Source organism: Falco rusticolus, chromosome 13 (genome assembly GCF_015220075.1).
Source record: "Falco rusticolus isolate bFalRus1 chromosome 13, bFalRus1.pri, whole genome shotgun sequence".
In the NCBI taxonomy this organism is placed as follows: Eukaryota; Metazoa; Chordata; class Aves; order Falconiformes; family Falconidae; genus Falco; species Falco rusticolus.
The window spans coordinates 3,678,888-3,705,235 of NC_051199.1; the positions used below are offsets into that span (position 1 = coordinate 3,678,888).

At 44.6% G+C, this 26,348-nt stretch overlaps 1 protein-coding gene across 1 annotated transcript; it reads left to right on the top strand.

Moving 5' to 3' along the window:
• The first annotated feature begins 522 nt into the window (after positions 1-522).
• PCCB (propionyl-CoA carboxylase subunit beta) lies at positions 523-25,942 on the top strand. Its single transcript, XM_037406294.1, is given in 16 exon segments — positions 523-598; positions 601-710; positions 2,262-2,381; positions 4,705-4,773; positions 6,099-6,155; positions 9,419-9,532; positions 11,171-11,281; positions 11,578-11,686; positions 12,639-12,759; positions 16,642-16,723; positions 18,882-19,005; positions 20,306-20,413; positions 23,014-23,114; positions 24,204-24,302; positions 24,523-24,616; positions 25,676-25,942. Coding segments are annotated over 16 exon segments (1,617 nt in total). The 3' UTR covers positions 25,798-25,942.
• Positions 25,943-26,348: the final 406 nt, after the last annotated feature.

Here is a 26,348-nt window from a genome sequence, read left to right on the forward strand (position 1 = left end):
GGTGGCGTGTGCCCCAACACCCTCGCACACACGGCCTTCGCGCCCTGGAATCGTGCCGTGGCTGCCGCCGGGCTGCCCGCTGACACCGGGAGGCAGGGGGCCGCTGCCGGTGTCACAGGGACATTCCAGTGCTCGCAAGGACAAGGCGGGCGGCTCGCCGGGAGCGGCAGGCCCCGTGCGTCGCCGGCCCCGCTGCTGGAGCGCACGTTCGCCGGGGTCCCCCCGGGCTGTTCCAAAGCCAGACGGAGGCGGGGGACAGCCGGTACGTGTCCCGCTGGGCCGGCGCACAGCGCCCTGCGCAAGGGCAAGAGCCATTACCAGTCGGCCGGAGAAAACCGGCGGCCGGGGGGGGGCCCCGGGGGGGCGGCAGGGCCCGGCCAGCTGCCCGCCGCTCCCCTGCGCCGCCCGGCGCGGTTCGGGCCGCCCCGGGCCCCGCCGCCCGTGCCCCCGCCCGCCCTGGCTCTGGCCCGGCCCGCGCGCAGGCGCCGCTCCCGCTCCGGCCGCCGCCGGCGGGCTCGCGACATGGCGGCGGTGCGCGTGCTGCGGCGGGCGGCGGCGGCGGCGCGGCTGCGCGGGGCCGGGCCGGGGCCGGGGCCGCACCGGCCGCCTCGGGGGCCCGCCCGCCCTCCGTGCCCGAGCGCATCGAGGAGAAGCGCCGCGCCGCGCTGCTGGGCGGCGGGCAGGGCCGCATCGATGCCCAGCACAAGCGGGTGATGAGCGGGCGGCGGGGGGGAAGAGCCTCTTCCCCGCTGTCCCCGCGGCCGGGCCCCGGGCCGCCGCCGCCGCCGGGCTCCTAACGTGGCGGCCGCCGGCCCCGGGCCGGGCGGGAGCGGTGCTGCGGGCGGGGGCAGGCGGCCTCCCGCGCCGCGGGCGGGAAGCGCTGGGGCGGGCGGGCCGGGCCGGCGGCGCGGCTGAGGCGGCGTTGGCAGCCGCCCTGAGGCAGCGCCCGCCTCGCGGCACGGGGCCGGCGGTAACGCCTCACCGGCTCGGCGGGCAGCCGGCGCGCCCGGCCCCTCACGCTGGCCTGGCCGATGTGAGGTGATCTCGGAGAGCAGCGAGCTAGCAGAGTGGCGGGGGGCAGAGGGAAGGGTGACAGCCGCCGGCTTGTCAGGCCCTTGCCTCTCCCGTTCAGAACCTGGGCCATGCTGAGGGGGTGCCGGTACAGATTTCCTGCTTCTTGTTTCTCGCTGGGATGTCTTCTCAGTGTAACGCAGGGACCTGGTGGTGCCACGATGGCGTGTAGGCATCAGGGTGACCGTGACAGCCCTTCCCGCCAGCGGCCGGCTCGCCCAGCAGCAGTGCCCCCCCGCCAGGGACAGGCTCACCGCGTTACATTTAGGGCGCTGACATACCAAAACACAAGCATTTCTGCTTGTGTGTGGGCCCCGAACATCTTACGGCATTTTAAATGTAAATAGAATCCATGGCTTGCGTTAGGCTTTCCTACGCTTGTTGATTTTCATGCACTTTTTGACCTAGTGGTCTGAAGTTTTGCAGAGAAGCTGACCTGTGTTTTAACGTCATGTTGAGGCAGGGTCACACCATCCCCTATAAAGAAGACAAGCCAGGTGCCCTGACCTTTGGAGACAGATGCTTACCTGGGTTGGAAATAACATTGGTTTGGCAGGTCAAGAGACAAAGAACTTTGCAGTCAGGTATTACTGCTTGGCATCATCAGTCCTGAGCAAGGGACATGCATATCTGGTCAGTCAGTTATGTTCTTGGCCCTTTCTCTACTTATGCCCATATCAGTGTCCCAACAGAAAAAAGAACAAAAGGATTTTGTCAGAAAATCCCTGCAGGCTGTCGTATTTCCTTTTTCCTCTCATTTGCTGTGGTCAAATATCGAGCATGGTGAATTGAGCCTTGAACTGTGGGTAAGGACTGGTTCAGCTGTGGAAGGGTTCCATGTTTAAGAATAGAACAAAGGCCTTAATAGCAGCATTTAAATGTGTAGGCAAAAATAGCTGTGATGCTATTATATCTTGTTGAAAAGACTCTGAGATTGTTTCCTTTATCTTGTGGTCATGCCGCTCCAGTAGTCAGCCGCCTTTTCAAAGTCTGGCTTGCATTACGCTTGTTTTTAAGGTGGATAATCACAATATAGGCTATTTCCAGCTTTGGGGGCATGCAGTTGCTTAATGTGCCAAATGTGGCAGATCAAGTGAGGCTATGTTTGATTAAACCAGGTCTGTTGGTGGTCAGTAAACAGAGCCAGAACCACCTGATGGCTATATTAATTGTTGCTTGCTCCATTTCAGGGAAAGCTGACAGCAAGGGAACGGATTCTTCTGCTGTTGGACCCTGACAGTTTTGATGAATATGACATGTTTGTGGAACACAGATGTTCTGACTTTGGGATGGACTCTAGTAAGAATAAGGTAGTTTTATATCGTATAACTCTTGTTTCTTACTCCTCTGCCGATTAGCCAGCCAGCTGGCTGAAAGTAGGCTCTTCTGCTGACATGTAATTTCTTTTACTATTTTCAGCTTTTTATTGTTTTGCAATTTTCCTTTTACCATTCTCAGTTTCCATGTAACAGCTTACGTGGTTTACTTTTCCATTGTCTAAACTTGATACCTTTTTTTTATAAGGTCACCTGCTTGGCTCAGGTACCTCCCTGGATATTGTGTTAGATTTGTAATTTAAATAATAGAGGAGGCTGTAGAACGTGGTTGTTACAACTTTGTCAGTCAAGTTAGATATGAAGAACAAATATGGGTAGATACTTCTGCCTCCCTACAGGTAACATTAAGAGTTATAGGATGAATTAACTCAGATCCATCCTTATGTCTGCCAAATTACAGTCATAAAATCGTTTAGGGCCTTAAAATCTGATATGTTTGGAAATTCAGGCGTTCATACTGGTCTGTTAGCAAGTTGCAATCTGCTTGTTTATGCAGTTTTCAGGTACATGGTTATGTATCCTACACCAACGTGGTACATGAAGTTCATCACGTAGAGGGAAAATCTGTGGCTCCTCAAAGTGTCTCACCATAACATTGATGCCTGATAAATTACTACAGGGGAAAAGTATTTTGTTGAGATTTAGTACAGAAAGGACCAGCAAACATGCTGGGATGTGTCAGTGGCTAGTGCAGATGGGCCTGTTCAACGTGAATCTCTCTGCAGCAAACAGGGCCTTTTGCTGCGGAGTATTTTGGTTTGGGGTGTGGTGAGAAGCTGCTCAGCATGCACCACTGCCCCATGCTGCACACAATGACTACAACTTCTGTTCATGTGGTTATTAAACCAGTTCATGAGTTTTCAGTCCTTCAAGTTGCAGGGCTGCATCGTGTGGATGAGGGAGGGATCAGCAGGCTTCCACAGTGAGCAGCTGTGGCATTGGGAACTGGCAAAGGTGAAGGATTGTTTCGTTTTGGTAGCCTGGAGACTGATGGGACTTGGTGCTGGGGAGGATGTCACGTTAGACCTTCTCCCCTCTCAATGAGCATAGGAGCAAACATCTTTTCTTAAGTAAATTTTTTACTCTGTTCCCCAGCAAACTCGGATAACTACTGTGTTGCCTCTCATCACGCTACTCAATGCTGCATCCCACAGTGCTGATAAAAAATTGCTGGTTTTGAAGACAGGAGGAGCAGCAAAGTCCTGAGAGTGATGAGAGAGTTAATTTTTTCCTTGTCCTTCAGAATTCACCTTTCAGTGAGCTGCAGATTGTGTTTGCAGAGTGCAGTTTGACAACAGATGACATAACTGTGCCCCGTGAGCTGGAATACTAGTTTAGCATTGAATTTCTCTTGAGTTTCTCGAACTTTCTGAAGGCAGGGTAAGACTTGTACCCACACCCAGGCCACTCTGCAGGCTGCTTGGGCTTCTAGGAGTCATCTGTGTGAGACAGTGGCTGGAACTACAGGTGTGTTTCCTGAGCTGGTAGCAGTGCCGTCTCTTCAGGCTGAGAAGAGTTCCCGGAGCGGTGTGACCTTGCAAAAACAGATAACCTTGAGCATAAGTAGCCCTTGGAGTGGGCCCCGCCTGTTGTTTTTTTTTTTTTTTCTTCATTTTTTCTTTTTTCCTGTTTAATATCAAACCACAAAAAAGCATTTAAGTGCCTGGAATTCCTTTATTACAGCCCAGTAAAGCTCCTTTTCTACTGTTGTCTTGAAAGACTTGTATACGTTTCCCTCACTAAAAAGTGAGACAACATAGATAACCAGATTTTAAGATTCACAGGCTCCGTTTCCTCTTCCAGCTCTTTCTTCGTCCCTTATTTGCAGGGTGAAAAATGGGACAGGTCAAGTTGAAGTATTTCAGGTGACTGTAATTATATTTTTTGACTTCTCCAGGGTTGTTTTCTTTTCTTTAACAATACCTCAAGAAGGGATTGTGTGCTGTGTCCTTTCAAAAACATCAGGTGGTCCTAATAAAAGGTGCATCCTGTTTTTAAGGATGTGATTTGCTTTAACTCCAGATGTGCTGAAATTGGAAGGGAAACTGCAAAATTCACTAATCTTTACACTAATACACAACTACTATGTGATATTACCTCTAAGTTTTCCTTTCTAGGGCTGGGGGGAATCTTTGTGGAGCCCCCACTGCAAATATGAAAGACAGCCTCTTGGAGAATTGGTCTTTGCTTTGACTTAGTTCTCAGTATAAGTTTGTGGCTTTTTAGTGGACGTTTTGCTGCTTTGATTATTTTAAAAATTATTATTTAAAAATAATTTATTCTGTTTTTAATACAGTACCCTGGAGACAGTGTGGTGACTGGCCGTGGACGGATTAATGGGAGACTGGCTTATGTTTTCAGTCAGGTATGGTTTTGCTTGTTGGTTTTTAAATAGCACAAACTTATCCTTTGACATAAATTCACAATATTTCAGTGTAGTAATGTACCTGTGTACCTTCTACCAATAAGCATAAGATGGATGTAACATCCTGGGGGAGGAAGCAGGGCACCTTCAGATAAGAAGCAAAAAAGCATTTCTAGAAACTTCGCTGGGTGATAGCTGCAGTTGTGACGAGGGTGAGATGAGAAGAGTGAAGAATGCAGAGGCAGTGGGATCGTTTTGGAAAAACAAACTGTTATTACTTCGGTGTAATATCATTGCATATTGATACCCTGAGAGACTGGAGGAGTCCTCCCAAAACATTTTTGATAATCAAGTTGTGAATTAATGGGGAAGTCGCTGAGCCCCGTGTGCTTGAAGGAATTGCAAGTGTTGACTCTGTCCCTGCGGCTGGATGTGTGTGGATGAGTTCCTGCGGGTGTGTGGAGACCTGTGTCAGTGGAGGGCTTTGCGGGTCCTGAGAACCATTTCTGGGTTTCAGGCCACGGAATGGGGGCTGTTCGCTGGAGACATCAACTAGAATTGCAGTGAGCAGTATTTATGACAGAGGGCACTTTAGCAGCCTTGAATTGTTTCTCAGGTTCAAACTCTGATTAGTTGACAGCATATAAATAGATACTTTAATGTTAGAATATACTTTTTATATTAACATTTTTAGAGGAAACACCATGGGTAGAGATTTATCTTGGTTAGTCTTAACACTGTGTAAGAAAGGCTTTCTCTCAGATCACTGGTAACTGCTTCTCTGTTCTGGGCCACAAAGTACCCTTTGTTCAATTTGCTATCATGGCCACAATGACTATTGCTGTCTGATCTTGGAGCGAGTCATACCCCCTGCCTTTTTTGACTTGGATATATAGTTCTTCCAAGGAAGGACACTGTTATGTGGGCCTGAACATGAGATAGGAGCCGAACACAGACCCTCCTCACAGGTGAAATTTCTCCAGACTACTTCAGTATTGACAATGTCTATAAAAGAGTAGCGTATATTTGTAGAAAGAGAGGCTGTTTCTGTGAAGGAAAAAAAACCAACAACCCAAAGACAGCATAGTAAGTTTGTGATTTTAACATGGAATCCACTGGCAAATGCATATAAAAGATCGTTTTCCTTGTAAAGGAGGCTTGGATTGGACAGGATTGATCTGCAGGCTGCACTAAGGGAGTCAAGTTGTTTTGGACCAGCATACCAAATATGGGGTGTTGTAGGATTGCGTTATTCACTTGCAACATTTTATGACATTTTACTGAAATGATTCTTTCCCTAATCTGAAATTTTTTTTTCCCTCCAGGATTTTACAGTATTTGGAGGCAGTTTATCTGGAGCTCATGCCCAGAAGATCTGCAAGGTAATATTGCATAGGAGAAAACAAAAGATTGTGAGCGTCCTTTTTTCAATTTGTTGCGTTAATGACTTTGGAGAATATGATTTGTGATTGACTTTAGTGGACTCTGGTGTATGCCATGGCAACCTGAAAATGCCTGCCTCCTCATGTCAATTAAGAAGTGAAAGCACAGGTGAGCAGAGAGGTACCCTTTGGAAGCTTTTCAAGTATAAGACAGCTTTTCCAAGTAATACACACTTTGTTGGAATTAAGTTGCCTTTTGTACCGTGCTACCAAAGACAAGAGACCTGCAGAGCACAAGTATTTATTAACTAGCCATTGTCTACTGGAGAAATGTGAAATGACTCAGGAGAAACTTTTTCTTGTAAACAGTGCTGTGTGGAAGTGTGTAATATTTATAAAAAGCAAATGTAACAAGTGAACAATCTGAAGATAAACAGTTATCAGGCACTTGTGGCTATTTATTCTGATTTGTCTGCTTGTCTCACTGGAAAAGATGGTGTTTGAATCCCAGTTGTGGGGAGGACAAGAACCTTTTCATGTGTGAGTGTTTAGTGGTATGGGCTGGTGAAGATTTCCTGGATCTTGTTGCTGTGGAATCAGAAACAAGGTTTTTGGTGCACAAGGCCTTTTTTCGTGATGGAAATAACTGCTTTTTGGCACAGGCTTCTCAGCAGTGAGGAGGTGTAAAACTAAGAAACACAAAGAATTTGGACTGGATAATAACTGCTTGGCCAAGTTATTATTAAATACCAAGTCTTGGTATCAGGAAAGACTTGATACTGCCCTTCCACATTGGAGCTTTGCTGTGTCTCTCTCTATTGGGGAGGCGTGTAATAGTACTGGAATGATGGGATCCTTTCTGCTTGGTTTTTTTGATCTCTGACTTCTAAAGAAGCAGGGAGAGTGCTGATAGCAGAACTAGAAAAAAAGCAAAAACCTGTGTCCTTCCTAGCTGATACTGTTCTTGGTTGGCATCAACATCAGTGGTAGGGTCCAGAGTTTGAAGGCTCTGGATGCATCGGTTGCTTTGGGGCTCAGGGTCTGAGGCTGCAGCCTGGGCAGTGGAGAGGTCATAAAGACTGGCTCTGGGTGGTGTGGTGTCTCGCTTCTCTTAGTTCTTCTTAGGCCACATTCTGGGAAGCAGAAATCTGTTTTAAGAGAGACAGTCTTAGCTTCTGCCAACCTTATTGGTGGCATAAGGAATGTAAAATGTCACGGAACATGGAAGTGAAGGTGCTTTCCTGGAGATCCGCCCCATTGGTGGTAATTGTTTCCCATTTGGAATTTTTTCCTGGAGCTGCAGAGAGGTAGCAGTATTTGGCATCTTGCAGCAAAGATCCAAGCTGGGTAGGTCTGGGCTGGTTACTTTTGCAGAAGAGCCTTGTGGTCTTTCAGACCACATGAAATGCTTGTAATGGTTTCTGTGAAGCAGCAGAGACTTAGTGTGGGTCTTTTGGGATTAATGGGTGCCTGCTTGTGGTGGGGACCACTTTAAAGCCTACATACGTGCATCTATGATGTCATGTTTCAAGACAATGTTCCCTATAAAAACTGGTATGGCAAAAAAATGTCTGGTCTCAAATATATGAACACATTTTCAGTAGTCTGAATGTGCATATCGATGTGTGTTTTAGGAAGAACTTCAGTGTCTGGAAAAGCCTTGAAATAAATAAATAAACAATCCATATGTAAGTCCCTGGAAAGTAGCGAAATGCATCAGTGAACTTTTTTCGCTAACCTGTCCCCATAGCATAACAGGGCTTCCAGTAAGAAGCAATAAATGTCAACTCAGCTGATTTCTAATAAGGCATTTGCTAATGCCTTGTGTAACGTTCACATAAGTAAACGAGGGCACTCTTGGCTCACAGAGCCCCTGCTTGCAATCCACAGCGACGGTTTTTAGATGTGAGATTGCATTTAAATTGTAAAGTCATTCGGTGTGTCTGCCACCACAATATTTCAACTTTTACATGGACATCCAGGCACAAAGCCTGAAGAGCCCCTGTTTTACGTGGAATGACTGCAAGTAGGAACAAAGCCGCTCCAGAACAAGACAGTTATCACTGATTCATGTTTGGGCTGGAGCTTTGGTACCGCTAAGATACTATGGATTTGAATATGGTACTGTGTTTCTGGGCAATGTAAAATTCAAGGCTGATGCTGCAAGCACTCTGAAAGACAGGACTGAAGTTTTAAAAATCTTAGGAAGTTAAAGATTGTCTGAAATAAGATACAATTTTATGGCAATGATTAAAAAGGGCTAATACCAGGCAGGGAAAAGCAACCTCGAAATTCAAAATGGGGAATAACTGACAATGTGTAGTTTTATAGAAAACTACTTAGAAGCAAAAGCGGATCTTAAATGTTAAAGCAGATCTTGACATAATATGCTGGTGCTGTAGTGTTATGAAAACAGCAAACATTTTACTGGGATCCAATAAGCAGAAATATTTTATGTAAGGAATGTAAGGAATTAGTTCCTTCCACTTAAGCCTCTGTTGGGAGTATTGCGTATGATCTTGAGGCAAGTAACCAAACTGATCAGAGGTCTAGAAAATAGGATGTAGAAAGAACTGTGACTGAATTGATGGTGCTTACATTAGAAACGTGAAGGGAAACATGAAGACTGAAAGGAGATTTGAGGTACCTGAATGTTTACGAATGTGGAGGCAAAGTAGTAGTTAATTGCTGTCTCTGACTAGTGTATATCAAGAAAGAAGTAACGTTTCTAAATTTCCAGAGGAAAGGTTTTAGTTTAGTCTTCTCAAAGAACTTCTAAGAAGGATAATCAAGCATTAGAATATACTGCTTAGGGAGATTATGCAATCACCACTGCAATAAACTTCTAAGATCAGATTAGACATATATGAGAGAATGTTTAAGGTGCAGTTGAGACCTTTTATGAACAAAGGTGGCTGGATCCTCTTTGGTCCAAACTGCAGTGTCACTTAGCACAGGGTTTGGATAATGCAGTGCGAGTACAGAGATGCATGGCTAGTGGGGCAGATTAGTATTAAAGACCATGAGAGGGATTAACTGTGTATCTTTTGACTCATTCAGACTGGAGGCTAAAACACGATACCTCAGTAAGCACTTAGTGACTGTGATAGTTAATACAAGTGAAGCAGAAACTGAGTGCTGTGTAGGCAGTTCACATTCTGGCACGTTTGGATTTTTTTCTAGGGAGTGTGCATTTTGGAGTTAGTTGCTTTGGGGTTTTAGCTTAGCTAGGTCAATAATGAGGAGTTCGTATTCATCACTAGGTCATGGATCAAGCTGCCATGGTTGGAGCACCCGTGATTGGGCTGAACGACTCTGGAGGAGCCCGTATCCAGGAGGGAGTGGAGTCCTTGGCAGGCTATGCAGACATATTTTTGGTAAGTAGGCTGCTGGATGACCCGGAAGCTTGGCATCCACAAAGATGGACAAGGTCTTCCTTTACTTAAGTCGGTGTTTGTAAGTCAACTTTTAGGTTATCATCGTCCTATTTCAGCCAGTGTTACCTGGTGGATAAAGCAGCATATATGAGGGCTTGTGAGACCTGGACTGCCTCCTTGGTTCTCTTCTTGGCTTTGGGCAAACTACCATACCACTTAGTTCCATTTACCCATGTGTTAAACATGGGCAATGCTGGGCCTTGTAAAACACGGTGGTCCAATGAAAAGCTTTGTAGGAGCCGCGCTATATAGTGAGATCTGTCACAAGTATGAAAGAATAGGCAATTTACCTAATTGGAAGAAAATCCCAAACAACTATTTAACTTTCAGATTTACACTGACGTATAGGTTGCCTGTGTGTGGGATGTAATTTTTCTCGAGTGTTTGAGACAGGTGGGCATGCTGTAGTTCAGAGAGTGTTTCGTGAGGTGACTGATGGTTGTGATCCACCACCAGCTGTCCCCGTGTCTCTGAAATACAGACATGTTAGGAATTTCACACAGCAGATTTGTTTTCAATAGGGCTGATAAAAGGTGAAAGAAAGAATTCCACTGCAGAAAGAGGGACTTAAACTAACTCAGACACTATGCACTTGAAGAAAACTTGAGAAACTCAGATCAGAAGGACCAAGTGCCTGTGTTGTCAAGGTGGGGGGAAAAAATGGGGGTTTTTGTTTTTTTTTTTGGGTGGGAGGTGAGAAAAAAAAGATGCAAGTCAGATGTTTCTGTTCAAAGAATAGTATGCAGTACAAATGTTACCGTTTGGGGATGTCCAGTACTTACTGAACTGGTGAAAGGTTCACGTTTCTACAGTATTTTTGTGGGTAATGCAAGAACTGTTTCTTCTAGATGTGCTACTGATTGTTTTTTTTCACAGGAATGACGTTATTTTATATGCCTAACGAAACACATTGCTTTAAAGTAAGCGCGCAGAACATAAACATGATTGTGCTTTCAGTAGGAATGTGAGCATGTGGGATAACAAGTTAGTTAGAGCAAACAGTCTTTTGGATCAGCGCAATCTGGGATGATACATTGAAGTTACAGAAATTGGTTGTAATCCAGTTGAGCAATGAGCAATGTAAACATTTTTTTTGGACACCATGCCATCCATGTTGGTGGACAGCAGTAATTCACCCTTGTGTAAAACTCAAGCTGATGCAGGAATCTGATTTTAAAAGAATCTTTGACACAATTTGTTAGTAAAGCTTACTGCTGCCTCTGAGCGATAAAACGTACCTGTATGTTCAAGTTTCAGCTACGTACACTTCCCGGCACTCCAGGCTCAGTGAAGTTTTTGCCCCTGCAGCATCTGTTGAGGTCACGCATTCCCGCTTCCTTTGCCATCATTGCGTGGTATATGAAACCGAATGCATGGGAACAGAAAGAAGCAAAATGGAAGCAACAAAATTATTTTGGTTCTATTTGCACCAAGACATTCTCAACAGATACTTATTTATCTCCCAGTAAATAAAATAAGCTGTCCTCTCCTGTTTGTGATTGCCTGCACAGATTCTGCAAGAATTCAGACCGAAAGATGCACTTTTTTTGGTAAAACGAGACGTCTTTTCTATTGCAGAGAAACGTTCTGTGTTCTGGGGTAGTTCCACAGATCTCCCTCATTATGGGTCCTTGTGCTGGTGGAGCTGTGTATTCGCCTGCTTTGACCGATTTCACATTCATGGTGAAGGTGAGGGTGCAAACTGACCCTGCATGAAGGATGTTTTTTTCAGATGGATTAAGCTGATTTTATGAAAAATCAAGAGAAACTTCCCCAGTAACTTGTGGATAATTGTATTTTCGATGCAATTGCATTTTTGAGGGATTTTTAATTTAATACGTTAAGGAATTTTAAGAAATTTTCCCCTATGTTCTACTGTACTCTTACTTTGGGGAAAGTGTCTAGAGGCTGTGACTTCCCCTTAGGAGCTTTTGCAGCTTGGTTGTAGCATTTACTGTGTGGTTTTGCTTTTTTCCCTCCCCCAGGATACATCCTATCTATTCATCACTGGCCCGGACGTAGTTAAGTCTGTTACCAATGAAGATGTCACCCAAGAGCAGCTCGGGGGTGCAAAGACACACACTACTGTATCCGGTGAGAGCTGGGTAGTTCACTTAACATACTAATTGTTCTTTAAAGTAAATGACATAGTTGTTCTGGCTAAACAGCTGATTGTCTAATGCAGTTTTGTACTCAAGCGTCACTTCAGTCGAAGTGATAAAACTACTTAAGCAGATGATTTTACCCTGTGTAGGGGCTCTCTTGCTGGTCCTTTTTAGTAATGGAAAACAAAATAGGGGAAATGGGAGTGTGGCAGAGTTCTGGGATTTGGAAGAGAAAGTAGCAAATCCACAAAAGATTCTAGAAGTGGGAAGATTGACAGAGGGCAGGGCTTAGCAAAGCAGGCTTGGGGTGGTGTGGGTTTTTTTGTTTGTTCAGACATTTACGTGGGTTGAAATATTCGTTAACAACCCCTTGTTTGCTTACTAACATGATTGACTGAACTTCTTAACTATAAACCGAGTGACAATGTGAGATGAAGCGCTGTTGTGGGTTCCCCCCCCCACCCCATCTGGGAAAACTTGGTGACTCATGAATCTTCTTGAGGCTTGAAATGACTGTGGGATCTCAAATGGTATGTGAACGGAACTGGTGACGAACCAAAACCACAACTAGAGACACTGCTCAGCACCAGCCTTTATAAAAGAACTTGTAGTCCAAAGCTTGAGTGCGGCACAGTAACCTTGATTGAATTGCAGAAGATTGGGATCCAGCTCTAGGTCTGTGATAGCTGATAAACCCCTTTATGTTATTTTAAATATGAGATCAATAATCCAGGCCTGTTAAGGAGGAAGTCTGATACAGCCACACATTTTCTAGATGTTTTTAGCTGGTCAGATTTGGTGGCTTAAAACTCCTGATGGTTAATAGCTCAGGTTTAAAAACTCTTGCTGTTACTTCTCTGTATCTTTATGGGTACATACTTGAAAATGAAAAGCTGCAAAATTAAAATAATTTCAATAACTGCTTAACTGTTTCTTTCCAGGAGTTGCGCACAGAGCCTTTGAGAATGATATAGATGCTTTACTTAACCTCCGAGAGTTCTTTAATTATTTACCTCTTAGCAACCGTGATCCAGCACCAGTCTGTGAATGCCATGATCCCAGGTAAGAGGAGACTGGCTGTGATCTGTGGTCTCTGACCACCAAATTTCATGGCTTATCTGACTCGAGGAGCATGAGAGCGAAGTGTTTTGTGCCTGGTATCTTGGCTGGTAATTCTGCATTGTGGTGTGTAAATATGCAAAGTGTTTCAACATGCATGTGTACATACATACATACATACATGCTCACTGTTAGATCTCGGGTTTTTTATTTTCTGAAAGAAAAGTTACGCAGGCTGTGTACAGAATATGGGGAGAAGTAATCTCTGTACAGATGGGCTGTCACAGTCTCTTGAGACAAGTGAGGCAGAATAGCACAGTGAACACGAGTGGGGAGAACTTGCCCTTCTTTGTCAGTTACATCTCTGTTGGGTAAGTTCTGTGTGCTAAAGGTAGAGGTGGGGCAGCACCAAGGAAGCCAAGGAGGCAGAAAGCTGCATGGCTTGGCACTTGTCTCTCAGGCGCGCCGTGTAGCTGGCAGCATGACAAGGGAAGGGCTCACTCACTTCAGGAGGGGAAAACCAGCAACTGTCTGGACTTTGATCAGAGAACTTTTCCAGGAGCTGGAGGGACAGCCAGAGTGCCAGCACGGGACGGTTTGAGTAGACAGCCGTGCTAGTAGTGTTAAAGACAGAGAATGTCAAGGGAGTGGAAGCATTTTGACCTGAGGTCCCGCTGCAGCCCCAGCTCAGCCCTTTCTGTAGGGAACCCATAAGGGGTTGTCGCCCTCTCCTGTATGGGAGCAGCCTGAATGTGTTCCTTTCGGTTCTGTAGATGTGCGTGATGTGTGTCTCCTGGTTCTTACACACATGAAGATTTTACCATGGGGAGGTTATCTCTTCACGCTTCACTGTGCTTTGCAATGTCTTTGGAACAATTTGTGTGAGGAGGTTTATTTGGATGGATTTCACAAATCACTGCTCTGGTACCTGAAATACATTGTTTACTATTAGAGAAATAAATTTGCTAGCTGCTTTTAGAGAATGGTCAGACAGGTCGGTTAGTTGCTGGTCCTAAATTTTTCCAAGATGTTGGTCTTTAGGAGTTTATTAAATAAACTGGAAGACTGTTCTGGTTTGATAGTGACAAACCAAAGCAAATCTCTTGCATTATTTGCTAAATTTTCTGGATTACCTCTGAAGTTACCATGTTCTTTCTAAGCATTCAAAAATTGTACTGGGATAATCACCCTCTATAGACTTGATAGGGGTGTTTTAATGTCATTACAGAGGCAACATTTTTTTTTAATCAATGTATTTTATCATAGCTTATATTCTTGTGAGAAGCTGTCGGTTACGTTGTAGCTACTTTATATAAGAAATTAGTTCTTTATTTTTTTAAGGGAGATAATCTTTTACGTGGCACCAGATACATTATTAGAGGATCACGGTATAATAAATGCACTAATTGTACTAATAACTTCAATTTAGTAGTCTTTATACACGTGAAGACTGATTATTTGTTAAATTTGCCTGTTTTTATAGCAGTGTCTCCAGTATTCCTCCCATTTGTGGTCTTAACGCTTACATTGGTATTATTTCACCTGGACATATTGACACCTAATACTCCTTTTGCTTTGGATTGATGTGGTTGATCCTTACCGCTGCTCCAGTCAAAGCCCATTCCTCTAATTTTGTTCTTACTCATTTTCACACCACCAAAATTTGCCACGAATAATGCAAATTAAATAGAATATACTTTTGTATTCACTGTTAAGTCCAGAATTTGGTGGGGTGGTTTTGTTTTGTTTGTTTTCTCTGGGTAGGTGGGTTCTTTGTGGTGTTGAAAAATGTCAGTCTTGGTTGCTGAAACTTCTGTCGGTTTGAGTTTTGTGTCAGTGACCTGCGTTCTGGAGTTAGAAGGTTCCTTATAGTTCCAAGTTGTCTGATGGTGACTATGTCCCCTGCCTTTGACAGGTGTCTTGTTCGTTGCATTTGGTATAGTGTAAGGTGTGATTTCACCTTTGTGTTTACCTTTATAGTCTTTGCCTATAAACAAATTCTGTTTCCTCAAAAGCCTTAAGTGTTTGTACAAGTTCCTGGAGGAGGTTGTTATCAATTGTTGGTAACAGAGTACAGTTTCACTTCTGTATTGAACAAAACCCAGCATCGATCTGGGTGAGAGTGTCTCAAACTGTGGCAAGCTTCAGATGTGACTGCTTTGATGATGAGCAGCAGTTCCTTCCTGAAAAGTGGGATCTGTAAGAAACACAGTTCTCAGCCTCTTAAGTCCAGTGACTTGACTGGCAAGCTCCGTTGTCCTTTATCTGTGATGATTTGAAGGAGATTTTCCAACCTGTGGTATCCTGCGTAATGTCTTCGTTTGGATGATGGTTATTTATTTTAATGCTGTTGTAATTTCCCTCAGTACTGTACAGCACAGAATTTATGCAAGCAGTAATTTCGTTTTTCCACTTCCCCTGTCCTTTGGCCACTGCCTGTGGTACTCCAGAACTTAAGAGCACATTCACATTTACTTTATGGACAAGAAAAAGTTTTAGAATCTTCTGTAGCTTGGGGTTTTAGTATGCTAAAAGTGGTTGCTTTTATCAGATTAAGGTTTCATTTTATCATTTTATGAAAATACTTACATGCGATACTCTTAATCATGTGGAAAAAATACTTGGAGGTGTTGCTGTTAGTTTTATTCTATTAATAGATGTATCTCTTACCCTCTCGGCAGGGAGTTGTGCCTCTCTGGTCCTGTGTATGTGAGGGAGCACAGAGACAGCTGTGGGCCTTGCATTATTAGTTTTTGTCTTGATTTTGACAAACTGCAGATCACTTTGGTTTTAAATTGGGTGTCTAGAACCTTGTGCTGTCTTAAGTGCACTAAATCACGGCATTGTTAAAATAGTAATTCAGTAACAACTCCACAGAAACACCATTCATAACAAATACAGATCATTTTTTTTATGGAATAGCACAATTGTAAACTCCCTGAATTCTTCTCAGTGTTGACTGCCAAAAATTGACACGCACACCCTGCCCCCCCCCCGGGGGACTGAATTAATCCAAAGGCCCAGTGCATGGCTAACACTCGTAGGTCCTTAATGAAACTAATATGATCAAAGACGGAGGTAACTGGTAGTGTCAGCTGCTAACAGGGAGGCAGCATTTCTGTTAAAAGTAAAGCACCACACGAATGCGTCACTGTTAAGCAGAGTAACAATAAAGACGCTTCAAACACAGCCGTTAAACTGAAGGAGCGAGAGAGATGTGCTTCCCCACCCATGAGGCTCCGCTTGTTGGGTGACAGGGGAAGTAAGCATGGAGAGTTTTCCTATGGCCAAGTGTGTTCAAATTCACAGATGCACAGCGTGGGCAAGGAAGGGATCAGAGCTGTAAATGTGCAGCTCCTCAGCTTTGTCTGCACGGTCCATCAGGTATGTGACAGGAAACTTTGCTGTTGGGAGAAATTGTGTTGCCCGTCCAGCTGCGAGGACCGGAGCCGCCGGCCAGGCAGGCTCTTTGCTTTTGCCGCCTTGATGCTTGTTCTACCCAGTCCTTCCAGCCACGGCTGAGCTGTGCCCCCGTGGCCTCAGCGCCCTGTGCAGCATGCTCTCTCACCTCCCCCACTATCCCCTGTGCCTGATGTTGGGCTCTTTCAGTCAAAGAGGAGAAAATGTATTTCCAGGAGATGGTTTCCTAAGCACAGGTGCCTGTCGAGGAGTTGTCTCCTTCAGGACGAGATCAGTTGGGCTTTAGTCTTCCTGCTGCACAGGGCTCAGTGCCTGAGGCACAACTGGCTGAGACGAAGAGGACTGTTCCTTCTCCCCGTATTTGAGAAGCATTTCCATGAAGTGTCTGAGAGGTGCAACTCTTTTTTTTGGTCTTGGTGTTCATCTGATCAGTAACTATTGTTCATACTTACTTATTTTCTGCAGTGACCGTTTGGTTCCTGAGCTGGACACGGTTGTCCCAACTGAATCTACTAAAGCCTACGATATGCTGGACATCATACACTCTGTAAGTCTGCTGGTGTGAGCGTTGTTGCAATTAATGTGGATATATTATATTCTGTGTCTTAAGTAATTGAAAGAAACCAATAGAATGGCACCAAGGGTAAGTTTTTTTCAGTCTTCACAAGTTACTGTTTTTACCTGTGTAGTAGCTGTGAATGAAGGGGCCACAAAAACTGCAGAAAAAAAGATTTTAGCATATGAAAGGAATTCTAAGATTTGTTTTCAGGATGCATCTTCATATGCTGCATGTGTAACTACAGCTGGAAGATGCTGTCTGTCAGTTTTCTCTCTGGGGTTGAAATCCTCTCCTGCCTTGAGTTCTCTCACTTGCCCCCCGACCCACACCTTGTTATTACTGTCTTCAATTTGGTCACTTTTTTATAAGAGGTAATAAACTACATAGGCTGCATCCAAAGGTTTACCCTTCCCTGTTTATTCTAAGAGACAATAACATACACAGACAGTACAGGAGGTTTTTTTTTTGTTTTTTTTTTTAAATCACAAGTCAAGGACTCAGAAGCTTGGAAAGTCCGATGTTAGAAGTTTCATTGAGGCAGATCTCCTGGCAGGGTGGCAGGGAAGGAAACATCTTACTATTTAAAAAAAAAAAGAACCTGAAAGCCAGTATTGCAATTTATAAATGATGGAGGTTTTATTAAAGCAGCCTAGGCAATGCTGGTAATCCTCTTGCCTAACATTGAGTGCTTCACTTTTCCAGTTTTAACAACTGAATACATTATAAATGCTTGGGCAGAGAACATGGCTGTAAAAGAAGTTTTATCACATGAAACTGCTACAGCCCCCTGTAGAGCAGCCTGAGAGTCTGAATTTTGAGTATTAAAATTTCCAGCTGCTGCTTCTATCACAGGGATGTGGAATGGCAGACGACCCGGGGTTCTTAGGTGGATGCCGAAGCTAGGAGTAACTCCATTTCACAGCGGGCAGCACATATGTGTGGGGGGAGTTCAGCTGTGTTTGTAGGACCTTTACAAACTTCTCCCTTCTGCTGTTTTATTTGACTGTCTATCCCCACACGCTCATTCAGCTAACACGTTGCGCTTTGCAGCTGGCTGCATTTAGACTAACTTCAGTGGAGAAAGCAAGCTCAGGCTGTTTTTATTCTCTGGATTCTTCCATTCTGAATTTCAGCACTACCTGTTCTAAAAGCTGGCATTTTAAAAAAAATCTGAACTAGGAAAAAAACCCTGAAGTCTCATAGACTTAGAGAAGCATGAAGGAAGGAAATAAAACTACTTTAATAATAAATTTTTCACAATTTCTCATTGTGCCACAGTCCCAGAAATGGCTGGCAAATTGCAGTCTGTATTGGCAAAGTTCTCATAAAGGGCTGAAAACATGGAATTCTAGTAGGAAACACTAGGCAGCCATGTATAGGTGTCGCTACTGCTCCATGTGTAATTATGATCTCTTTTGAACATGTGAATTTTGATACCGCTTTATACACCAGCGGATGTCACTTTGCAGAACACATGCTGGAACTTCAACCCCAGGGAGAAGTGCAGCTACCGAGGAGTTGTGGTTCCAGACAGACATGTTTGACGTAGTGCGTGCATTCCTCTGCTGCAGATAAAAGTTTGTCCGTTCTCTACTGTGTGCACTGCTGGTGGCCGGGGGAGATGGACACAGCAGAGCCAGCTCTCCTGGCCTCTGTTAATGAAGTGCTCTGAACGTGCAAAGAGAAAGAGTATTTATTAAACGTGTCTTGGAGAGTTTCTGAGCTCTGTGGAGTACTATTTGCTTTTTATCACTGGAAATTGTTCTTTAAAAATGTAGTCTGCCAATAATTAAGTTGCGAGAAGGGAGTTCTTAACATCTGATTTGAAGTTTTAATGTTACAAGCTAGGAAAAAAGGCTCACTATGGAGGAATAAATATGTCATAAAGATGTTCTCTGATAGATTGCCTAAGTGGCAGTTTTGATAATAAGTGCAGCACTAGTTAATACCTGGCATGAAGGCTGCAAAGAAGATGGAATGGTCTCTTTCCTGGTTTTTTTTTTGTGTGTGTTTTCTTTTGTTTAAATTGCAAAATGTTTTAAAAGTTCTGATACTAACACAACTGATGGTGTGTTTGCCTGTGTATATAAATACACATATGTCTGTCTGTCCTCATATGGGCTCTGCCCAACTCTCACCCTTGCAGATTGCTGATGAGAGGGAATTCTTCGAGATCATGCCTTCCTATGCCAGAAACATTGTTGTTGGATTTGCCAGGATGAATGGCCGAACTGTCGGGATAGTGGGCAACCAACCCAAAGTAGCATCAGGTTAGAGTTGGCTGTACGAGTCCAGTGTGAAACTTGTCAACACTGTCTCCTCTCTGTTACATCTGGTTTTTGCATGCTGTGTAAGGCGGTGAGGCTGTTTTTGTTTTGCACGGTCCCTCCGCTCATTCGCGCTGGTTTTTCTACTGCTTCCTTTGTCTTGAATCTCATTGTAATGCAGCTGTGAGTTGTGAAACTGAAAAACAGTTTGTTTCTTTAGTGGATCAGCAAGGTGGTCTTGCTCGCAGGGAGATCAATGACCACTGTATCCAGCACAAGCGGAGCGGTAGGCGCACACGAGTGGGGTGGGTGGAAGACCACCACTTAGTTGGCAGCAGCCTGTGATTAACTGGATTAAGCATAATACGGGAACTGCAGACTTACTTCCACAGCATTCAAATGCCTAAAACTCTTCCGTAGGGTGAGGTTTTTGTCAGCTTGCTATAGCTAGAGCAGTGCAGAGCTTCCAGACATACACAGGTGGGGCTCTTGAACTCGGAGCATTTGGGTGTGGAGGTACAACATGTAGCTACAGCCAAGATCACCTTTTTGAACTGTCGAGGGATTTCGCTTTCTCTCCTTACCTAGGTAATTTCTGAAGTGACTTTCACTGATCAGAACTTTCTGGTTTGCTCCTTGTTTTTAATATTTGTGCCTTTTTGTTTGGGAAAAACAGATGACCCAGTATGATGTTTTATTCTTTTGTAATCTTTACAAGATATGACTATCAAGGTATTAGCAGGCTTTCATATTACTTTAGTCTTCTAATATTCTTGATTTTAACATTCCACAGATGCTTTTATACAAAATGTGTTTCAGTTTAATATAATAACACATAATTCTAAATGGCACTAAACCAGAAGAGAAATACTTTGCAGCATGTTTACCAGAAATGCTTGTATTTCTCATAGTGGGCCATTTAATGGATTTTTTTGAGGTTTTTTTGGTTTTTAATGGAGAACTCTATAGCCTTTCAATATGACTGATCTGAAAAATATCAATGAAGAGAAAATTTACAGAAAAATATATTAAATTACAAGAATATATTTAAACTTGTGGGGATAGAAAGTCTCTACAAACAGCGCTCAGAAAAACGAGTGCCTGTTGAATGTAGCTTGTACTCTAATCTTGGTTCTAAACCAGCAAAACTTCATGGCACATTACTCCATATTACTGGCAGATAAGTGCTTGTTTTGTTTTAAGAAGACAATACAGCCAAAATGGAGTGTGATTTTGAGTTGCCTTGAATTACTGCCATTAGCAGACCACAAAAATTGTAAACACTTTGTTTTCTTAATTTTAGGGTGCTTAGACATAAATTCTTCAGTGAAAGGAGCCCGCTTTGTTCGTTTCTGTGATGCTTTCAACATACCACTGATTACTTTTGTGGACGTTCCTGGGTTTTTGCCAGGTATGCCTTGCCATTACATTTCAGCTCCTTGCAGGGTGGTGGTGGTGTTAAAGACCCATCTTAAAAATCTGTGAAAAGACCTTTACTTGTAGTAGATTTTAAACAAGCCAGATTTTTAAATCCTGCTTTTTTGGGACAGAAACTCTGAGTGGTCATCACAAAAGGATATTGAAATACGCAAGAAACTGCAGGAAAAAGAAATAAGTGCCTCACTGTGCCCCCAATAATGCTATTAGTGTGTTGTGAGGTCACAGAACTTCACTGGGCTTGCTTGAGGAGAGGGCCAAAGCAGCGGCAGTTGAGGGCACAGTGAAGATGTGTTCCAGCCAGACCTGCTCGGCACCGGAGTTACTGAACCAACAGGCCTGCATTGCTACCCAGGCTTCGCTGCAGCAACAGAAACTGTCTGACCTGCTGTACTTAATGCCCAAATGTGTAAATGAGGAAGCTACAGGGGGGGAAAAAAGAATGTCCTTGGTTGCCATTGATTCAGTTATACACACCCCTGCTCTCTGCATCTTTGAAAGTCTAGGTTCTGCCATGCTCCAAGGCATTTTTCAGATAAAGATGTCCATGATTTAGAAGCTTTAGGTAAATCGGTAAGGAAAGGCCCAAGATTAGACTTTTTCTCAGCATAGGCTATTGTAAGCAGTCAACGTTAAAATGACCTATTAGAAAACAGATTGTGAGAGGAATAGAAATGTTACACCATTAAACATCCTGAGTCTTTCATACAGTTGAATATAAGGTTATATATACGGTTGTATATATAAGGTTCATAAAACAATATACTGCTGTATCAACCAAGGTTTCCCTCGAGGCCTGTACAGCTGTCAAAGCATTAAAACGTCACTGTCACCATTCCCATTCTTACTTCAATACAATGTAATCGTGTTTTAACAGAACCTTCCTCTTCCCTCTTGCTCTCTCTCCTTTCTCTCCTGCTGTAGGATGCACCCTCCTTGCCTGATGGGGCTCAGGCCACTCCAGCGGCCACTGTAGGAATCTAGATATGGACAGTTGCTCAGAATCCAAGAACAAAGCTACTTCCATGTGGCCAATTAAAAGTAGTCACAGTAATGCACAACAGAATGTTGGTTTGCAAGTAGGTGAATGGAAGATAAGTAAAAGCAGAGAAATCTAGGGAGACCTGAGGCTCGAGAGTGATCCTGAACTGTTGTATTTTAAGGAGTTTTGGCAAGATCAGTACATGAACATTAGAAATTTCAGCTTGAGTAACTCTGAGGGTGGTGATCGCTACAACTCCTGTGCAGTACAGAAGAAGAAAGAATCTGTCACATGGGCCCACACAGATGTACCAAACATCTCACAGTGTTAGTGACCCAAACGCATCTTTAGCATGGGTTTGGGACTGAATCTATGGCTAGAAAAGAGTTTGTGTTAATTGGCCGTGGGTGACAGTGTGAATAGTTCAAATAATACTTGAATGATCTGATCTTACGCTTGAAGCATTTCAGGTGCTTGGCTACCTTGTTCTAAGTGTGCATTGAAACTGAGGCTGTGGCTGGATGACGGGGTCTGTGTGCTCCCCCAGCTCGGGGTCTCGGTTGAGCGTCCCAGCTGCGTTCAGACTGCTTCTGGGATAAGACGACACAGCTGTTCTGATTTCTGCTGCTGGAAAGGTTCTGTGGCCTTGACAAGTCCCACTGGCTGGAGGGAAATACATAAGTGAAAAGTGAAACGGCAGCTGAGAGGAGACATTTGTAAGTATAGGCATAAATTACTAGACACTCAGATTATGCTTGGGGAGAAGCATTAAAGTTGAGCCACCAAACAAGACTACCAAATAAACCTCACAAAAGAATTTTTACTTCAAATCTTACATTAAAAAAAAATGAAGTCATCCATTAAAAAGATCCCAAAGTACTCTAAGAGGTTATCTCAGGTGCTGAAAGCAAAAGTCAGTAGGTGGATAAACTGCTAGAAAACAACTGTAGAGTTCTGCCCAGTGGTCTGATGGTCAGAAATCCTAGAAATAAAGTTGCTGCTGCTGCGTGAAGCCAGCTAGGCCTGTGGGTGGGGTGGAACGGTGCTGAACGCCCTGTGACAGGGATGGCTTATGTTCCTGTTCGCTGCTATGAGCATGCTCCAAAAGCACCTGCTGTGAGAACTCCTGTAGAGGAATTCATGCTCAGTCTTTTAAGGTCCATCATCTCGGACTTGCTTGAAGGAAGGCTAGGACAGGTCTGTGGTATAGCAGCTAAGCTGCTTTTCCATATGGTCTGGAAAAAAAGGTGTTTGGAAGAGCGGGTTTCTGGGGAAGTGAATCTAGGTTGTGTTTTTCACTGCAAGTCAGATCTGGAGTCTTGAAAACGATGTAACTGTTTTGTTCCTAGGAAGGTACCATCTGGTGAGTGTTCTGGTTGTGTGACCTTAAATGCAAACATTGGCTGCTTTTGGTGAGAGGTTTTTCACAGAGTGGCTCGGTGTTGTATGGAGGACATTGCCTGGTATTACCCTCTCCTGGACGTTAACATAGCGCTGGTGGTGGTGAAGTTTGCTGCCGGTAACGGATGATGACAATTGCTGAAGTGGTTTTGTGAATTCCCTGGAGTGAAAAAAAAATCTGTCATTTGTAGGTACAGCTCAGGAGTATGGTGGAATCATACGTCATGGTGCAAAGCTACTGTTTGCCTTTGCAGAAGCAACTGTGCCTAAAATTACTGTCATCACCAGAAAGGTAAGTTGGCACGATTCCATGGTGTTCTTTTAGAGTTCCTGTCTTCAGTAGTAGCAATTTTAGTTATGCAAAGCTTTGTCCATCTGTCCCACTTGTGCTTTCTGTCATTGTCACGTCTCCATTTGTCCCATCTGGTAACACCTCGTCGTCAGGTTACAAGAGGCCGTGTCTTCTATTCTCAGACTATTACCTCAGTTCCTTCATTCCTTTTGTCTCTGCACTCCTCTGAAATCGCGTGTTTCTGCTCTCTGCTTTCTCCTTGGAATGCCTTCAGTCAAGTATTTGTCCTCTGTCCCCCAGCGTGTCTTGCTGAGGTCCATGCCATCTGTTTGCACACACCAGAGCTTCCGTCTCAATTCTTGCCACTTCAGTCTCCTTTTCCCAAACCAGTGCCGACTCTATTGTTCTGCTGCTGCGTCTGCAGGCTTAACGCTCACGTGGTTTCTCTTCTTCCATATGCTTTTGCTATAGTCTAATTTTTCCTTGCTAGTTTGCCCCTCTTGCTTGTTTTTCTGATAAGTTGAAAACTTATCACAGCGAAAAGAAAACTTTCCTTCTTCCCAACCCTATACTTCTGATTGTTGCCATCCTTTGGTGCCCAGGGCTTGCAGCCTTGCTTAGTTTTCAGTAATGCCGTGAAACGGACTGTGCTGCAGCTGGCTCTGCAGTGTCTGTTCATCACGGCTGTCTGGACCACTTCCAGTACCAGAGTGGAGCACTGCAGCGGCCGAGTGCTGCATTCCCTGGCCAGGGAAGCCCAGAAGCATGCTGGCTGGTTTGTTTGCGTGCATGTGCAGGGCGCAGGTTGAGGCCTCTGCTGTTCCAGCTACGCACTCATTCCTCTCCCCCTGCCATCAACAATGGTCTTGGTTACCAACAGTCCCCGTCCTTGCTCTTCTGTGCTTCTAGCTGAAGAGACACCTAGTCTTGGGAGATTGTTGTAGCAAAGTGGAGACACTCGTGGTCTCTTTCAGGTACAATTTAGCCCCACTCGCATGTCTTTGGAATAGTAAAAGCTGCGAGAGGAATGTAGGCTCTTGGTGCTGCGAGGGCACTTCACAATAATTAATCCCTTGGGTTTTGTTCCAGGCCTACGGGGGAGCCTACGATGTGATGAGTTCAAAGCATTTAAGAGGAGATGCAAATTATGCCTGGCCTACCGCGGAGGTGGCAGTGATGGGAGCAAAGGTAAACGCAGGCTGACTCAGGCTGGTGCGCAGCAGCCATCAGTGCCGTCGCAGCGCCACGGAGGTGGCCTGGCACCATAAAGACAACTGGCATTTTCTGTGAAGCAGCGTACTGGCGCGCCTGTCTGTACGCAGTGTGGGGGCAGGGGCTGGTGGGGCAGACGGCTTTCCTCTGTACCACCTGAGTGACTGTCACTGACCTGTAGGCTTGGTCTTCGCAGGGCGCCGTCCAGATCATTTTCAGAGGAAAAGAGGCAGATGCAGAGGCCGAGTATGTGGATAAGTTTGCAAACCCTTTTCCTGCCGCCATGAGAGGTACGGTTAATCTCACACGCTGGGTCCCCTGTTTGTTTGCCATTGCACATAGATACGTTTGTAGCTACTGAGTAAACTTCTTCCGAACGAGTAAGTTATTTAGGCGAGACATTTGTACCAGAATCAGAAAGGCAATGCTTAACCATAGCTTGTGCGTGTGACAGAAAAACACATCTAGACACAAACCACATCTTCAGATGGAAGGAGACTGGTGAAAGGCAGGGTCTGCGCTGAAAAGGCCATTTTTAATTTTGTACATACTGGAAAGCATCTCAAAACTCCACCTTTCCCTTAAAAGTACAGGTGCTTTGACAATCTATTTGACAGTCCAAGATGCAGCCCAGTGGCCATTAGAGAGGGACAGAGGCTAGTTCAGTTCAGTGATGTTACCCAGGGCTCTTCTGAGTAAATTTCCCCACTGTTTTTACTTCTGAATTTTACTTCTAGCTTTGAAGCATTGGCTGCGCTCTATGAGGCAGTTCTGTAGACTCTGGGGTCGGCTCTCTCCGTTTCCAGTTATGCTGGCTTACTCCGTTGATTGGTTTTGTACTTCATTTAAGTCCTGTTAATAGTGCCACAGAGCCAGGAAGATGTAGCCAAGCTGTCTTCCACCACAGCCACTCGGTACAGTATTGCCCCCTCTGTCTGTTACCGCTGTTTGAGCCGGGGGAGAGACTCCTGCACGTGCAAAGTCAAGGGATGTCACGGCTGAACCTTTAAATCAGAGTAACAGTAGTAGATGGAGGGAGGTGGTATGTCAAAAACTTTGCAGTAACAGGTGTGGTACGCGGTGAGTAAAGCTCCTCCTGAACAGTTTTTGGCTTGCTGACTTTTGCACAAATTGAAAAAGCAGATGTTTCTAATTAAAAACTATTGACACAGCAATACTTGCTTTTCAGGCTATTTTAAATTTTCTTAAGTTAATTTGTAATTTGTGAACTGTTTATGCCAAGTAGTGTTTTGATTTGCTAATTTACGTTACAACCTAGACATAGAAGGCTGAGAGGCAAACTCTTCATGGCTTCTCAGGGTTGGTTTTTTTTTTTTCGTTTTTTACAGGGTTTGTCGATGATATCATCCAACCTTCGACCACCCGCCTGCGCATCTGCCATGACCTGGATGTGCTGGCCAGTAAAACACAGAGCAGTCCCTGGAAGAAACATGCTAATATCCCGCTGTGAGTGTGCAGAGGGGCTTGGCCATGCTGGAGGACGTGGCACAAATACTCTCTGTTTTAAGTGCAGGCCTACTCTGCAATGGGAATATTTCTTTTCATTTTCATTTTGCTAGTGACCATCAATAAATTCTAGTACATATCTCATTTAATTTGGGGTCTTACCGGTTTCTCTCTTTAAACCCTTTTTGGTGGGTTAATAATCAACACAGTGTGCAGTGGCTGCTGCAGGTGAGCTGTTAGCAATGACGCAAGGTCACGTGCTCCCTTGGCTCCTTCGGCTCCTTCGGCTTCTTCATTCCACCAGCCCCGGAGGTGCTCACAGGCAGAGCTGCCGCGACCTCTCACTGCTGAGAAGCCAGACCCCTGGGGGTTCGGGCCCAGCCTGGGGCCCACCTTTGGCGTCTGACTCCACTTCCTGCACCACAGACTTAAAAAGGGAAAAATCCCGAGCTTGGATTTCAGGGCACGGGGATCCAGGCTTTGCTGATCCCAGACTAACCTGCTCCGCTAGACTGTCCCGAGCTGCCCCTTCTATGTGCTGGCTGCAGCGGCGCT